Genomic DNA, 18520 nt, shown 5'->3' with positions numbered 1-18520 from the left:
ACAAGTTCTTTCTGAGAGAGGCTGCAGAATGAGAAGAGGAGGGGGAGGGGAGGGAAAAAAGGACATTGATGATGAGGACGTGGACGACGAGGACGACGAGGACAAGGATGCTGCAGCAGCTGCCTGGATTTAGAGGCAGATAGATCTGGATTTGAGTCTTTGCTGCACAATACTGAATTAATTAGTCCCTTATTTTGCTCAACTTTAGCTACCTCATTTGTCAAATGGGGATAATAATGGCCAACAGGGATGTTGGGAAGGACTTAAATAATGTACATTAAATGCCAGGCAGTGTCTGGCACATAGAAAGTGCTTAATTGAAAACTTATTTGATTATCTATTTAGCCTTTTGAAATATTAGTTCAGTGCCTACCAGGTAACCTTTCAATCTCGCAGCTGTAATACATAACAAGCACAGAACAGCTAGGTTCTGCAACACATTTTCCAGTTGCAATAAGGCAGCTTGAGAAGCAGCCACATGTGGTCTGCTAAGGGCTTCTCACAGAGCCCAGGAGCTTATAAATGCTTTCCTTATGGCACCTCAGAGAACTGCTCAATCAGCTCCAGATAACCAAGTAACAAGATTAGCCTGTCCATAAAAGTCACATAAACAAGGTACTTCTAATAGCAACTCCTCCCAGGCAAGATCCTGCCATAAAAAGATTTAAAGAAAGCAATTAGGGGACACCTGTCTGCTCATCCCCAGCAGAGCCCTGGAAGAGGGAAGGCAAAGCTAAGAGCCCAAGCACTGAGCAATGGAGATCATGAGCATGGAGATCGTGTCTGGGAGCAAGGAGGACAGACACACTGTGATGCACAGATGAGCACGCACATACAAGTCAATGGCAGGCCCTAATCCTGTTTTGATTTCTTGGCCCAGCCAGCTTACCCTGTCACCTACTGTCTACTGTCTGGCAAAGCCAATGCAAAGAAGCTGGAAAACAAGAGGGTGGAGAAAAGAACGCCTCGGCTATTGTAAGGAATTATCAGGGCATAAGTGCCTAGCTCCAGCTTCTGGGGTTGGGGGAAGAATTCAGAGGTCCATGCTACTTTGCTAGAGCAGAAGATAGGAGCCAGGTTTTAGAAAAGGAATAGGACAAAGAACAGTTTATGCTTTCATGATCGGGGGCCAGATATTGCTGTATACCTTAAAGGTACACCGAGAAGCAATAACATGTTTTCTTAATGACAGGCATAAAACCTTGAACTCCATTTCCTGAGCATCTACCATGTGCCAAGTATCTATTTATGTCCTTCACATGCTATATCTAAATAGTCACAACTGGGGAGAGCAGGTACATTATCATGCCTGTTTTCCAGGTAAGAAGACTGGGCATCAATGTTAGACAGTTGGTAGGGAGTAGAGGTGAAATCCAATTCATGCCACTGGCTGCCTTTTCTGGGACCCAAAGTCTCTCCCAAACACTTACTTTGGGGTCACAGTAGATTCCTGCTCAGTTGTCCTCCATAGTCTATGAGTGCCATAATGGCAAGGAGGTTGAGCTCTCTCAGGCTGTGCTCCAGTGGGGCCTCTGACTGGAGGTACAAAATCACTGGGATGCGGAGCAAAGGCCTCTTGCTCTAGAAGACTCTGTGTAGCCTGCCTTGAGGCCTCCATGTGCCCTATCTTCAGAGGCTGTGGCTGCTCCAAGCCCTCATCTGGATTAGGGGCACGGGAACCAGTGGTTTCTGAACTAAAATACTGGGGTGGTAGGTTCTCTTCTTTTTCGCCCTCCTCCTGTTCCTGCTCCTTCTCCTCCTCCTCTACTTCCTCTTCCTCATCACACCTCTGTTGTTGCTGCTGCTGCTGCTTCTGTTGCTGCTGCTGGGCTGCACGGAAAAGCCTATATTTTTCCCAGTTGGGAGGAGGAGGGCGAGGGGGAGGAAAAGCCTTCTTTCGGGCTCCAAGGAGTTCTGGCTGAGTCTCATTGCCTTTGGTAAATGGTTCCCTCTGTGGCTTTCCCCAGGCCCGGATGGTTTGAGGCTCTAGGCTGATGTGACTCTCTGAGAAGGCTCGGCTTCGCAGTGGGCGGGGCATGGAGGCAACAGAACTCCCATCCTCATAAGGTGATGATTCCTCTGCTTTGTTCAAGGCAAGTTTGAAGTCTCCAAGGAGGTCAAGAGAAGAGATGGCTCTGTAGTTGGACAAGTCCAGTGCTGGGTTCTCAAGGCAAGGATGGAAGGGAGTAGACCATGAAAAGCTGGCCTTAGAATGTGCCATTTCCCTGAAAAACAACAGACAAGTAGTGACCAAGACAAGCATGTGGTGCATGGGCCCATTATTTGACAATTTCTGTACAGTTCAAATAGCTACAAAATTCCAATCTTTGTAGTAAATGTAATGGCATGGTGATAAGGATACAGTAATGAAGACAACAAACACTTTCTGTTCATCAATTAAGTATTGAACACTAGTGCAGTGGTTCTTTATCTTCCCAATGCTGAAAACTTTTAATACACATGGTGACCCCCAACCATAAAATTACTTCATTGCTACTTCATAACTGTAATGTTGCCACTGTTATGGACCATAATCTAAATACCTGATATGCAGGATATCTTGTAGAGGGACCCCAAAGGCATTGCAATACAGAGGTTGAAAACCACAGCACCAGTGTATACTTTCTTTTTTAAAATTTGTTTAAAAAATTTATTTTACTTAGAATCAATCTTATTTTATATATCAATTCCCCATTCCCTTGCCCTCCCATCCTCCCATGTTCCCCACTGACCCCCCCCCCGCCAACCTCCACTCACTCCCCAAGGACAGTGAGGCCATGGGATCATCAAAGTCTGTCCCAATGTATACTTTCAATGCTTTCCATGTTCAAGTTGATTTTCTCCCTACAATAAACCTAAGAGTTAGTTCTTACAGTTTGTGAGACTAAGACATAGCCAGGATAAGTAACTTGTCCAGGGTTATAAAGGTTATGTGGCAGAATTATTATTTGAACTTGATCTATTTAGACAGTCTAAATATACACATAGCATGTCAGTCTGATTATGGTACTCAGACTGGATAGGAAATAGTCTAGGGCTTATAATCCTGGTTTTCCTGCTTTAATTAATGATTTCTCTCTTTTTTACTATGAAAAGTTTCTAGTGTTTAGAAATATACAGTGATTTCCATAATGAACTTCTACTTTACCACTTACTACCCAAAATCAGCACAATTTAATTTTTTACTATTAAAAGATCATGAATATTTTTGTCTCATTCCTCACTTCCATTTTCCTACTGCTATTTGATGCAAGATAAGATTATAAATGAAGTACATATAACATCCCTTACACGTGTAATAAAAATATTAAATAAGCTATTTACAAGTATCTGCCACTTTTGGTTAAAATTATTTCCTCCTGATACATTACACCTGAAATTTCAAAAAGAGCCATTAAATTATAGGCTTTTCTGAAAACTAACTTTCAAAAGTGGACAGAGTATTCTGTTATCAATAGTTGAGGATGGGGTAAAGAATAATTAATAACATGAGCAAATATAAACTCATATGAACTCACAGAGACAGAAGCAGTTTGCACACGGCTGGACAGGTCTGTGCCAGGTCTTCTGTATATGTACAGTGGCTTCCACTTTAGTGGTTTTTGTTTTGTTTTGCTTTTTGAAATAGGGTTTCTCTTTGTAACAGTCCTATCGGTCCTGGAACTCACAGAGATCCACCTGTCTCTCCCTCCCCTGTGCTGGGATTAAAAGCCTGCACCACTGCCACCTGGCCCACTTTAGATTTTACAGGATTCCTGAGTGTGAGAATGAGTGTGTCTCTGACTCTTGTGCCTTCTCTTCGGCTCTTTTCCTTCTGTTGGGTTTGTCTTGTCCAATTTCCATGTGATGGTTTTTGTTTTATTATATTTTATTTTTTTATATTAAAATGAAAGGATGTATGTAAATCTAGGCCCTAGTAAAAGGGCTAACAACTGAAGTGTCACTTACACCTATTGGGAGAGAAAAAAAAATCAGTTTTCTCCATAGAGTGACACTGGGTATATCAACCACTCTCAGGCAGGTATTGTGACCATGGGCAGTTGACCAACATGTAATGGATTCCACAGTTCTGTAGTTTGGTTTTATTTAGCTACAGTTTGGGACTTTTGTTTTGGGGGTGGTAGCATGGTTTTATTTTGTTTCCTTGGTGTTTTGTTGTTGTATTAAGTTTTTGTTTGAGAAAGAACTTAAAAAGTTGGGTGTATAGGGAGGAGAAAAGGATCTGGAAGGAGTTTGGTGAGAGGAAGAATATGATCAAAATATACTTAAATTAATATATATATATTAAATTATGCACACACAAACACACACACATATGTTAAGCATCTTACCATCAAACAACTGTAAGTAAAAGTATGTATTGATTAACATAATCAATCAGTAAATTTAAAATTGAGGTAGACTAGGCAGGAGTGGTGGCACACACCTTGAATCCCAGCACTCAGGAGGCAGAAGCAGGCAAATCTCTGTGTATTAGAGACCAGCCTGGTCTACAACAGTGAATTCCAGGATAGCCAGGGCAATATATAATAGAGCTATCCTGTCTCAAATAAAGGTAAGAAATAAGGTAGACTATAAAAACATCATCTATATAAAACAAGGAGATAAATAATTATTCACTAGGTCTCGAGACAACTTTTTTATCAGTGCTATATATGCATATATGTATTTAATGTTCTATTATATATTTGTACTAATAAGAAAAATTTTGAAATTTAAAATATGATCTCTCATAAGTGAAAGTAATATTCTTTTAAGATATAAAAAATAATATCACCAAAGACAAAGTCCAGATTTATGTGAATATTTATAAAATGTCAAACTTCTACATGATAAGACTTATCAAAATTAAATAACATCTCTTCAGCTGATTATAAAGAGGTAAGCCCTTTAAATTTATGATCTGGTTTCCTATGGTAGCCTGGGAGCAATCAACATCATGCTGAGTCCTGCCTACTGCCAGGAAATTCCAGGAGCTCAATTAGATCCACAGAGAGACTATGCATTCAAGAGTCATGATGACGGCTGAGACTATTTCTTTAAAAACAACAGGACACATAATGCTAATCCAGCTTAGATAAAATGGAAACAAAACATCATTCCCCTCATCACTAGTTCCCAAATGGATCAGAAATTCAAACCCACACATCTTCACTCTTTTCATTTGGGTCTTAGCTTACCTGTAGATCCCTCATACACAAACTATCCAACCTAGCATATCCTCTCAAGAAATAAAATAAAAACAAAAAATAATGAGTGGACCTCAAAAGGATAAGAAATATCAGGTAGAGAGGCCCTTCTCAGTGACCTTATCTATTATTCCTCTCCCAAAAGAAGAATACCATAATGCCGACAACTGGAATATATGACAAAGATGTCATTACACTAAATCTTTACCTTTCTTATTCCTTGCTCTTTAGGTGCAAGCACACACACACACACACACACACACACACACACACACACACAATATATATATATATATATATATATATATATATATATATGCCATCACACTATGTGTGTATGTCTGTGTGTGAGAGGGGGGGAAGGAGGGAGGGAGAGAGACACACACAAAATAAAAAGCTGTGGATTCCTTCCAAACTAATGTGGTTTCATCAAGCCAGACCCCCGAAACAGAGTCACTGGTGATCCAACATTCAAAATAGCTTGAACAAGGCAGCCTTGCAGACTACAGCCAGGATTTCTGAGTCTTCTTAGGATCCCTAATGACAGTGCCCCCTATCAGCAGGAAGTAGTTTGGAAAGAATGATGCCCAAATTCCCAAATATTGTTTATAAATGTTTGTTTTCATTTAAATGGGGTTGGTTATAAATGGGTAATGATCACAGCCAATTCTTTTTAAAGGTAAAAGGGGATTTTGTTATAGAAATGTACACTTTATTTTGGAATGGATTTGCATTTATTGATACAATTTAAGGTCAATTTTGTGATATGTATATGTCTCCTCTTGTTTAGGTATTGTGTTTATATAGCTCATTTAAATATACTGTATAATTTAGTACAGATTTTAGATAGTAACCTATGATAGTCAAAGCTTAGAGTTAAGTTAGTTAGGTTTTTCAAGATACACAGAGATGAATTTGAGATGGATAGGCATTCCTCAAACCTTTCAAAGATCTACAGAATATGGCATTTCAAATGGTTTAGGGTTTTTCCTTGACAATGAGGCACAATTGCTCTTGGCAACACCACCTATGTCAAAAAGGAAGATGGACATTAAAGAAACTCGTTATGGCGTTTATTTCCAGTATAACAAGACTAGCCATTTGGACAAGATACTACTCTTGTCTGGACTGTTTGACTTTATTCTATATAAACTGGACATACAGGACCCACAGAAAAGTGATGCTCATTAAAAATGAACACTGCTAGAGAATTTCTGCTTCATGGAAGAGTCTGCCAGACAGTCTGCAGGACACAGAAAAAAGTGACTGACAAACTGCTAATACAGGCTGATAGTTTAAACTTTCCTGCTTTGCTAAAGAATCTGCCAGACACACTATGGCCTATGCGCTGAAGAGAAAAGATTACAGAAGAACTTCAGGTGACTGACAAGGTGAGATGTCTCTGTCATTTCTAGAGTTCTGTGGTCTTTGTTGGAGTTGAAGATAGGTAGTTATGGTTATAGTTTTCATTAATTAGGATTAAAGATAAGTAACATAAAAGACTTTAGACTCATAAAGATAGGATAGATGATGAAATATTTTCTTAAATCTTACTAAATGTTAATGGACTAAATATTGTTAACTGTGATTCTTATTTGATAACTGTTATGTGATATATTTTGGTATGTTAAGGTTAAAACCCTTCTTTTTATTTAGACAGAAAAGAGGAGATGATGGGAGATGTCATTCTGTATATATGTCTCTCATACTGGTTTAATGAATAAAGCACTGTTGGCCAATAGGAAAGCAAGATAGGTGGGACTAGGAGACAAGGAGGAAAGAGGAAGTAGTGAGGAGGAGTCAAGATGGAGAGACTGGGGAGACCAGATGCCGGCCCCTAAGCCCAGTAAAAAGACCATGTGGAAATACTAAATTAAGAAATGGGTTTAATACTTAAGACAGAGCTAGCCTATAAGAAACTAGTAATGGGCCAACAGCATAATATCAAATACAGAGTCTCGATGTGTTATTTGGGGCTGGTGTGGCAGCGGGACAAGAGCAGTGGCAGGAGGAAACACCTTACTCTTTACACACACACACACACACACACACACACACACACACACACACACACACACACGCAACACTATATACATGCCATCACACTATGTGTGTATGTCTGTGTGTGATGGGGGGGTGGAGAAGGGAGGGAGAGAGAGACACATAGAGACAGAGCTTGTTATATTGTCCAGGCTGCCTTTGACCTTAAAATCCTCCTTTGTCAGCCACATAAGAACTAGTATTATAGCCATATCTTGTTATTACTAGAAGCCCTGGATCTTTATGTTAAAAAAAAAAACACAGAATGAAACATCATAAGCAAAGTGTAGGTAATATAAAAGCAAGGAAAGTAAAAAACAAATTTAAGACGGTTAGACTGTTTCAACTTACAAGTAAAGCTAAAATAAGAGAAAACTCTAACAAAGAGTACATTTTTTTCAAGATCCCAGTGAGCATTTTTTTAATTGTCTATATATTAAGCCAGAGGAAGTACAGACAACATTCTAATCAAAATTCAGCAATACTGGAAATTAATTCCAAGCATGAAAGATGAAAATGTATAGTATATATTAAAAAAAAGGAAAACTTTTCCACTTTAGATAAAGAAGAAATCTGAAAGTCAGACTACCTGGAAAAACATCAGAAATCAGAAGCTATACTTTACAAAATTGGTAGTTCAAAAAAAATTTTATAGGACTTCAGAACACTCAGCACAAAATGCTATGTCTAGATTAAATCCCTCCCCTCAGAGCTCAGGGAATCTCATAGAAGAGGAGGCAGAAGTAAGAGCCAGAGGGGATGGAGGACACCAGGAGAACAAGGCCTCTAAATCAATGAAGCAAGGCTCATATGAACTCACAGAAACAGAATCACCATGTGCAGGGCCTGCAGTGGGTCCTCTGTGTACATGTTATGGTTTCTAGGTTAGTGTTTTTATGGGACTCCTGAGTGTGTCCTGATTCTTTTGGGCTTATTCCTTCTGTTGCTTTGTCTTGTCCAACTTTGATGTGATAGCTTCTGTTTTTATCATATTATACTTTATTTTGTTATATTCTATTATTATCCTTTAGAAGCCTGTTATTTTCTAATAAGAGATGGAAAGGATGAGAGGGGAGGTGGTGAGGAACTAGGAGGAGTGGAGGGAGGGGAAACTATAATCAGAATATATTGTATGAGAAAAAAAAATCTATTTTCAATAAAAGGAAAAAAGGATAATACCACAGTAAAATAAATGAATTAAGTACTCAATTAACAAATTCTTAAAAAGAGACTCTAAAAATTAATCCAAACAAAGCAGAAACATATTAAAACAAATAGTAGAAATACATACAGTAGAAAAATAAATGATATCCCTACTAATGAAAGACAAAAATGGAGGGATTTATGGAAGGGTTTTGAGGGAGGAAAGGGAAGAGGAAATGATATAATTATATTATAATATCAAAATTAAAGGAAATTGAATTTTAAAAAGAAAAAATGAAATAGTAAAATTGATATACCATTTACTAATCAAACAGAATACTCCCAATTGTTCTTTTTATATGCTAACAAAAATAAAATTTCCTTTTACTTTATAGCTTTAAGTGAATCAAAACTAAATTACAGAATTCAATTTGTAAAATATACAGGCTCAATATGTTCCAAGTGGAGAAATAAGTATGGATATAGAGTAAATGAAAAGGGTAAGAACACCTTTTGATGTAATAATTTTGAAAACTTAGAAACCATCAACCACCAACACTGACTGATGGGAAAAGAGGCTGTACTCCATTAGTTATTATAGAAAAATCATAGTATTTAATCAAAAATACACAATCACACAGTTATGCTAATCAAGGAACATACCACACTAGTATAATGTATACTTTCTAGACTCTGAAATATAGAGAAGACAGAAGACACAATTCCGATGACTAGGAAATACAGAAACAGTAGAGACCATTCTCATCAAGGAGGATTAAAAAAATATACCAGAAACACGCATGTGCATCTTAGAAATTAAAAACTCATTTATTATTAGAACTCTATTCATAAAATTGACAATACTAATAAAACACATTTAACTGCAATTGTCAAATCTTCCTAGACTTAATAGGCAATAATCAGGAATATGTAAGCTAGTTCCATAATATTACTGTTTTTATACCAAGGACTTCATACATGTTAGGCATGTGATTTATCATTGAGCTACTCCACTAGCTCAGTAAAACAGTAGAGACATTCCTATGAAAACTAGGAATAATAGAAACTGCCCAGTTTCTCAACTAGTACTTAAAATTGTTCTGAAATTCTATATATGTCATTTGACATGATGATCATATAAATAGGCAAAGGTAGTATTATGCATAGATATCATCTATCTGAAAATTCATGATAATTGAAAATGTAATACCAACAGTAAGAAAATTCAGTAAGATATCAAGGTAAAAAATGAATATATAAAAACCATCAACTTTCTTACACATTCAACAATTAGAAAATATAATGGACTCTGGGAGCTCAGCCCAGTGCTTGGCTGTGGATCTCTACTTCTGCTTCCATCAGTTGATAAATGAAGGTTCTGTGATAATAATACTGGTAGTCATCAATTTGATTACACGGGAAGGCCAGTTCAGGCACCCTCTTCACTAATGTTTAGCGTCTTAGCTGGGGTCATCCTTGTAGATATCTGTAAATTTCCCTAGTGCCAGGTTTCCTGATAGCTCCCATAATGGTTCTATCAATCAAGATATCTCTTTCCTTGCTCTCCCTCTGTCCTTTATCATCTTGACCCTCCTGTTCCCTCATGTAGGTGACCTGAGCTAGTGGGAGCTCACTGACTCTGGACTGACAGTGGGAGAACATGCATAGGACCAAACCAGGGGTGGGGAGAAGGATGGGGTAGCAGCAGGAGGAGAGGGAGTGAGAAATGGGATTGGTATGTACAATGAGAACAGATTGCTTTTAAAATTTAAAAAATGAGAAAAAAAGAAAATATAATGGAGAGTAATACCATACTTGGCACAGCAATTAAAAAGATAAAATATCTCCAAATAAACCTAGGACTTACGTGCAGAAATCGTCAAAAACTCTTATTGAAGTACATAAAACAATATGTACATAAAAGAAAAGACATACATTTTCCTTGCAAGGATGACTCAATATCCAAATTAATATATATATATACTTAATATGAGGCCAATAAAATTGTCAGAAGATGAGATTTTTGGAAGATTACTCTGAACATTAGTTGGGGAAGTATAATTGTGGTGATTACCATGAACAGTAGCAAAGAGTTGTGAGGAAAAGTCTTACCAATTGGGAAATATGCTCTGAAGCCACAGTGAGCAAGGTAGTCTCACAAATAGAAAGATGGGTCCATGGTATAAAATATAAAATAGTGGCTGGAAGTGTAGCACCTGTAATCCCAGCACTTGGGACAGAGGCTGTGGCAGGTGGATTTCCACGAGTTCAAGGCCAATCTGGTTAACACAGCAAGACTCTGTCTCTAATTATTTAAACAAGAAATAAAAACAACAAAACCCATATAATGCTAAACTGGTTAGATCATTATAACCTTAGCTAGGAAAGATGGCTCATTTGCATATAATTTTGGAACAATTAAGATAGTCACTAGTGATAAAATCAAACCTCCATGTCACTCTTTCCAATAAAGTACACAACTTCTCTATAATGTAACTGAGGTTATGTGTTTTGGGGCAGTGTGTTAGGGGCAGCATTTAGTTTGTGGCTGTATTTGCATAGCAAACATACTAAATTCCATATTTCTTTGGAGTGATATAGGCTAATATAAATTGTTAATTTTATCAACTATATAATGTTTTCTAACTTTATTACTGGGTTGATATTTGCTATGGCATTTCTTTTCCTTTTTTTATTTTTTTATTTATATTTTTCTTTCAGACAGGGTTTCTCTGTGTAGTTTTCTTTGGAGCCTGTCTTGTAACTTGCTCTGTAGACCAGGCTGGTCTTGAACCCACAGAGGGCTGCCTGCCTCTACCTCCCAAGTACTGGGATTGAAGGCATGCACCACTACCTCCTGCTGCTGTGGCACTTCTAATAATGTAGTTGGAGCATCTCTGCTGTGATTAACCCTCAAGTTAAGTCAAGGGAAGGTATTCCTTAGCTGCACATCTCAAAAACTAAGGTGCTTCCACAAATGCTACTTCCTACTTGTTATGGTACGGCTCTGGAATGGGACCCAAAAGCTCACATGTTATATATAGGCTTGTTTACATGCTAGTATTAGGAGCTGGTGAAAATATTTAGAGGTAGAAACTAGTGAGAAGGTTTAGGTCCTTGGGCATGTTCTCTCAGAGGTAACTACAGAACTCATCTAAATAGTTTTATACCCAAACATGCGTTGAACCGGCCTCCACTATGTTCTCTAGCCATCATGTATTGTCCCACCACAAGCCCAAAGCAATGGAGCCAGTATGTCACTGGTAGAAACCTTCAAAACTGAGTCAAAATAAAGCCCTACCAATTTCCCAATACTTGGTACCTAATGCCTGGGGATTGGTTAGATATTAATAAACACCTTGGTATTTTTGTGGGTCCCTTCTCCCTCACTGTAGTGGAGAAGTCTTTATTTTCAGAAAAAATAAGTCATCTTTCCACTGTAGCTACACTTTAAAACATTTGAAACTACTTTATCACACTGGACTCTAACAACCTACCTGTTTTTTGTCTAGGTCATTTCATTTTTTAAAGTCTCGGGTGTTAGTTTCCATAGTACTCAATTTACATTTATACTTACAAATGTTAAGAAACTAGTAAATATGAGGGATCTATGGATAAGCTATAATGCCAGTCTATGTCAGAAGTACATACAGAACAAAAGTTGGACACAACTAGTCTTACACAGCAGTCCATAATCAAAATTACTTGGGAAGATTGCTTACATGTAAGTGTATAGTGCCTTGTCCCTAGAAATTGCTATTTTAATCCTTATTGTAGGTCCTAGGAACCTAAATTTTAAACAGCTAACTCGAGGAAGTCTAAACAAGTACTTCCAGAATCACAGTATATAAACAAAAGGCCAGGGTAAAGCATGGGGATGTTATTGTTATTTGGGGATACATCTATTTGTTCTAATTAGGTTGAATTTTAAACTACTCATGCTGCCCCTACCTCTCATCACATACATGGAATTGTCAATTCCTGCTTCCTGCCCCTTTATCTCTCCTATATCTTCACCTCAATGTCAAATCTAGACCTTATACAATGCAGTGGTTTCTCCAAAGGTGTACCATTTTCACCATTTTCTTCAACTATTAAAACCATTTCTATAGTCTCTTACATAGCAAGGACTATTAAGATTTTCATCTCATTGGTCACATATAACAGCATTGGATGAGACTCTGTTGTTACTTGTATGCATATTGACCATAATGATTTCATTGTGGGTACTCCTTCCACTTTCTAGAAGCATATCTGCTTCTTCCCCTCTGATGAAAGTGGCTCTTTGATGCTCAGGATGCTTCTCTATATATCAAATATTAGAAGATCAGTTCTTTTCATAGTAGGGTTGATCTATACTCTAACAATTTCCAGTAAGTAACCATGTTGGAGGCCAGTGTGTCCAGACAGGATTATGGTACCTTACATTTGTACAACAAGAGGGCCCTCAAAAGCCACGTGATGTGGGATGACCATCTGTATGCTGTGAATGTTTTATTACCATTGGTTAATAAAGAAGATGCTCCCAAACTGAATAGAGAGAAAGAAGGCAGAGTCTGAGAGATGTCAGTAGCTTCCAGGGAAGCAAGGTGTGAGGTAACAAGTCATGAGCCTTGCAGGAAGATAAAAAAATAGAAATTAATTTAAGAGCAAGGTAACAATAAGCCTGAGCTAATAGGCCAAACAGTTTATAATTAATATTAAGCCTCAGAGTGGTTGTTCAGGAACTGTGGGAAGGAGAGAACCCTTCAGTCATAAGCATGCTCTTTTCTTCTAACTGATTTTTATGTCGACTATCAGGGAGGGTTACATGATACAAGGATGACTGAAATAATACTTAGTATCCAAAGTAGACATGTTTGTATACCTAGTCCTTTAACTCTTCATACTGCTCTTAAACCCAAGCTTGCTTTAAAATTTTTTATTAGATTTTTTTAAAAAATTAAAGATAACAAAATTGAGATTAAATGCAACAAAATATCATGGAACGAACTTAACCAAGTAGGTAAAGAACCTCTGCAATGAAAACTTTAAGCCTCTGAAGAAAGAGATGGAGAAAGACACTACAAAATGGAAAGATACACCATGCTCACAGATTGGTACAATTTATATTGTGAAAATGATCATCCTACCAAAAGTATTTCACAGATTCAGTGCAATCACAATAAAAATACCCACAATAATCTTCACAGAAAAAAGAAAACCCTAAAATTCATACAGACTCAGAAAAGAAGCCAAATAGTCAAAGCAATTCTGAGTAAGAAGAACAGTACTGGAGGGATTGCTATTCCAGACTTGAAATTATATCATAGAACTATAGTAATAAAAACAATATGGTAATGGCATAAAATTGGACATGTAGACCAACAGAATAAAGCAGAAGGCCCAAACATGAGTATTTATAGCTATAGACATTTGATATTTGACAAAAAGGCAAAATCATACACAGAGGAAAAGAGAGTATTTTCAACAAATGGTGTAGGTAAAACTGGATGTCCTCAGGACCCACATATGCCCTCTACATGTGGGTGACAGTTGTGTGGCTTGGTCTGTTTGTGGGGCCCCTAGCAGTGGGATCAGGACCTGTCTCTGGCACTTGAACTGGCTTTCTGGAACCTATTCCCCATAGGGATGCCTCACCCAACCTTGACTCAGGGGAGAAGCTTGTCCTGCCTCAACTTGATATTCCATGCTTTACTGATTCCCATGGGAGGGCATTACCCTTTCTGAATGGAGACAGAAGAGGAGTGGATGGAGGGGGATAGAAGGAAGGTGGGTGGGGGGGAAATGGCCAGAGAGAAGAAAGGGGAAACTGGTTGGTATGTAAAATACATGAAAAATTAATAGAAAGAAAAAGAAGCAGAGTTGTAATAAATCCAAATAAATTGTCACAATAGCAAGGAAGGAGCACTTTCTCTCAGTCAACTCCATAATTAGTGGGCTGCAACCGGAAGCTGCAAGAAGAGAAGTCTTTTTGTTATCTATAGAGGTAGCCTTATAAAACTAAACTACTATGGAGACCAAGAGAAGTAAGGAAATTGTGTGCTCTAATCCTATACTTCTAAGTATATAAACATTTAAAACATTTTGTGCTTAGTGGTCATAAAAGCCAGACTTTCTCAGTCTGGAGACTGTTTACAAAGAGTGATTATGGTTAGAGAGGCTGGCTAAGAGACCCAACTCAATAGCTGCAGGGCAGGGGGATGAGGTGCACAGCAGCAGATGAGGTAGTTGGTAAGGCACTCTCCAAGGTACAATGACATTAAAATCATTCTAAATCTTAAAATAACAACAACCAAAACTGGATGTCCTCATGCAGAAGGATGATAGTAGACCCCTATCTATCATTCAGGGCAAAAATTAGGTCCAAGTTTATCAAAGACATCAATTTGAAGCCTGAACACTAAAATTGCTAGAAGAAAAAACATAGACAGAACCCTACAAGATAGGGTGTTGGAAAGGACTTTAACATGACTCCATTAGCTAAGGGATTAATGCCAACAAATGACTAAGTGGCACCTCATAAAACTATATAGTTAAGGAAACAATCAATTGGAAGCCAATAGGAAAGGATCTTTGCCACTTATGCCTCTAACATTGGATTAATATCCAGAACATATAAAGAACAACAACAACAAAAGAATCCCAAAACAAATGGCCTACTCTAAAAATTGACGTAGGATCTGAGTTCCCCCCCCCCAAAAAAATGGTTAAGACATATCTCAAAAAATGCTCAGCATCCCTAGCAATTATGGAATTGAAAAGAAAAACAATGTGGATATTTTATCTTACCCTAGCCAGAATGGCAAAGATCAACAAAGCAACTCACAACAAATGCTGAAGGAGAACTGTGGAAAAGAGAACACTAATTCACTATTTCTGGGATTGGAAACTGGTTCAGCTACTCTGAAAATCAGTGTGGAGAGTTCTCAAAAAGCTAAAAATAAATCTAGCATGATCCAGCTATTCCACTCTTTGGCATATACACAAAGGGGACTAGATATTCTACGATAGAGATATTTGCTTAGTCATGTTCACTGTCATCCTGCCCACACAGGTAGGAAATAGAAACAACCTAAATGTCCTTCAACCAATGGATGAATAATAAAAATATGATATGTATATACTGTGGAATACTATTCAGCCATAAAGAAAAAATAAAATGAAATTTGTAGGTAATTGATGGTAAATGAATGCGATAACTCAGACCAAACAAGACAAATGCTACATGTTCTCTCTTATTGGCAATTTCTAGCTCTAAATCCTCAGATGTGAGTGTACAATGTGGAATAACAATAGAAACCAGCAAAGTATAAATGGATCATAGGTATGGGACAGGCTTGTGAAGGGACTAGCAGGAAGGTGATATAAAATCAGAAATGAAATAATTGGGGGACCTGCAAGTGGGGAGAAGGGAAAGAGATAATCCCAAAAGGGAAGGAGGGATATAGAATACACAATGATAACTTTGTTTTACAAAGCCTAAAGTAATCACATTTTTCTATATGTACTTAAAATTTTACACTGTGTATGTGTGTGTGTGTGTGTGTGTGTGTGTGTGTGTGTGTGTATTAAAGGAAGTTAAGCCACTTGGGCTGACAGTGTTCCCTAAAAGAATCACAGACTAACAAAAACCATAGTACCAAGAATGAGAAACCACCTTTGAATGGTTGGCCAGGGTAGTCCAAGTCATTCCCAAAACAATATAGTTTATCAATGTAGCCCTTGGTTATCTATCAGGACTTAAGGGTGGAACCTTATTGCTGAAGACACCACACAGTTAGGGCACAGGACTTGGATGTTCAAGCTGGATATGACCTGAAAGCTTCTTTTCTAAGACCTAGCTAGATCAGTGTTGCTTCTTACTATTGTTTAAATCTCATATATACACCCACAGATAAAGCTACCACTTCTCATCAAAGAAGCCTCTCTCTGCAGCAAATGGAGACCATCACAGAAAACCACAATTGGACAAAATGCAGAGATCATGGGGAGCCCAGCCCCAACAGATCACCCTCATCACAGCTCCTGTATCTATGGCCCAGGGAAGATCTCAGAAGAGGGGAAGAGAAACTGTAAGAGCTGGAATACGAGGGAGTCTACTGCTGATCATATTCACCCCCCCCAATTCTTTCCAGATTAATACCCTGTTTTCTTTCTATTCAACTTTGTGTCAATAAAAAAGAGCCAACATGTGCATTTCCAATATCCTTGAATGTGTGGTCTTCTGCTGGAGTGTGGTGGGCTTACTAGTGACTAACTTGCTTTTTTATCATCTCTTCTTTTTACTAGATAAGAAGTGAGTGACTTTGACAAACAAGGACCTCCTGGCTATGTGGCCATTTGGCTGACCTAGGAGCCTAATCCTGGTTTCTGACTGTTAAGCAAGGTTGAACATTAAATAGCAGGCAACATTGCCTACCTTCCTTGATATAATCCAGGAGCAGAAGATTACAGCTATAACAGGTTTACTTATACTGTGCACTTTGCCCAACTATATGCTGGACTTCACTCTAATGAAGAGTATGCATCTACTGGGAATCTTCCCATGCACCCCAAAGCATTTCTGTGCTTTTTAATATAGTTAACCTTAAGGAAGGCTTTATATGATAAGCAGTTTGCTGAGACTATGATGGGTTACATATCTTGTTTAATGCCGTGAACTCTTTGATTTATATAACTAGATTGTGAAAGTCTGCTAGAATTCAAACTCAAGTTTTTCTCACACTACATACTGCCTTCCTGGGTATGGCTAGAGAAAAGTGTGGGCCCTATAACTTACATAGAAATCTGTAACTGTCCTTTGGGACTAAGTAAGGATTATCTGCCTGAAAGGCAGGAGTCTTCACTGATGGGCAGAACTATAGTTTTTGCTTCTCAATATATTTTGGGCACTGTTTTATGCATGTTCATGTATATATTTTAATTAATTTTCCCAATAAGCAATTAAGTAGGTAACATTATCCAGTTTGTAGCTGGAAATCTATAGGCTAAAAAGGACAAACTGTTTTCTTAACAAATAAGAAAGAAGAGTGTCCAGACTAGGGTGTATCTTACTTATCCTGCTCCTAGGAGAAGTCCCTCTGAAGCAAGGGTTGCTAGGATAGAGAGCTACATTTGTCTCCAGTTATCTATGAAGACTTTAGCTCCTCACTGAAGGAAAGGGAGGAAGCATGAAAATTAAGATGAGAAGACTTGGTTGACAACAGTGAGGAGGCTATGCTATATCTCAAAAACAAAAGCAAACTGCTTGCAAGGCTTGGACTGTTCTTTTCTTAGCACAGGTTGCTTTTTCTCCTGACAAATACGTTTTCCTCGGTTTAAAATGTTAGGGGCATCTAACTGAAAAAGAAGAGCAATGCTGTCAGAGATGGAAAAAATCTCCTCCTGCTTCTTCCTTTGGTCTTTTGACGTTTCCTTGTTTGGAAATTTTATTTTTAAACTTACCACAGTAGCTTGGCATTCCAGGATCATAGTAACAAGAGCATACAGGGCCAGCCCTTCTTGCCTTTCCCTTCCCTGCCCAGCAAGAGATAAGACTGCTCCAAGAGAAACAGCCACTCCCAGGTTATTACTAGAGGAAACATTTGCAAGATGCAGGAAAAAAGACACAAGGAGGCTATGAAGGCGAAAGGACCCAGAGAGCTTGGTGTTGTCATTTCTCTCTGCTCCTGAGCTCACAGAAACTTCCCGTCGATAACAGTAAAATGCCAAGTGCCAGGATTTACTCTAGGCCTTCTCTCCATCCCTAAACTCATTCAGAGATAGAGAAGTTCTTGCTTTTATGGAGTTATCCCAAGTAAAGCTTAGTTTCTCACCCCCTCACCAAATGACCCCAGCTTCTACTTGTCAAGGTACCACACATACAGAAGTTACATTGGTAGACAGAATGTGTACTTTTTTCATTTCCCAAATAGGATATTAATTTAATGAAAATAAATGAGCACTTTTTAAAGAAAATGATGAGGATGAATCAGATAATATATCAGATAATATGATATTTATGTGAGTGTATGAGGTGGCAGAATACTAAGTCATTAATGTAGTGGTGATGTTACATGGAGGGTCTTGGCAATCTATTTAGGCATCCTCTTAGATGTAACAGTTCTCATGGATTTAAATAAGCAGAAGTGCTGACTTATGGAGAA

The 18520-nt window shown here is 38.1% G+C and overlaps 1 protein-coding gene across 5 annotated transcripts in view; it reads right to left on the bottom strand.

Annotated features, from left to right (window-relative positions):
- Nucleotides 1–18520, bottom strand: part of Shroom4 (shroom family member 4) — a 205875-nt gene that overhangs the window by 13735 nt on the left and 173620 nt on the right. For all 5 annotated transcript variants that reach the window (XM_051178510.1, XM_051178512.1, XM_051178514.1 and 2 more), the window contains one exon: nucleotides 1431–2225. In XM_051178510.1, the coding sequence (XP_051034467.1) occupies nucleotides 1431–2225 (795 nt within the window). The remainder of the gene's footprint in view (nucleotides 1–1430; nucleotides 2226–18520) is intronic.

This window comes from Phodopus roborovskii, unplaced genomic scaffold (assembly GCF_943737965.1).
Source record: "Phodopus roborovskii unplaced genomic scaffold, PHOROB, whole genome shotgun sequence".
NCBI lineage: Eukaryota > Metazoa > Chordata > Mammalia > Rodentia > Cricetidae > Phodopus > Phodopus roborovskii.
This window is presented reverse-complemented; position numbering and strand designations above follow the sequence as displayed.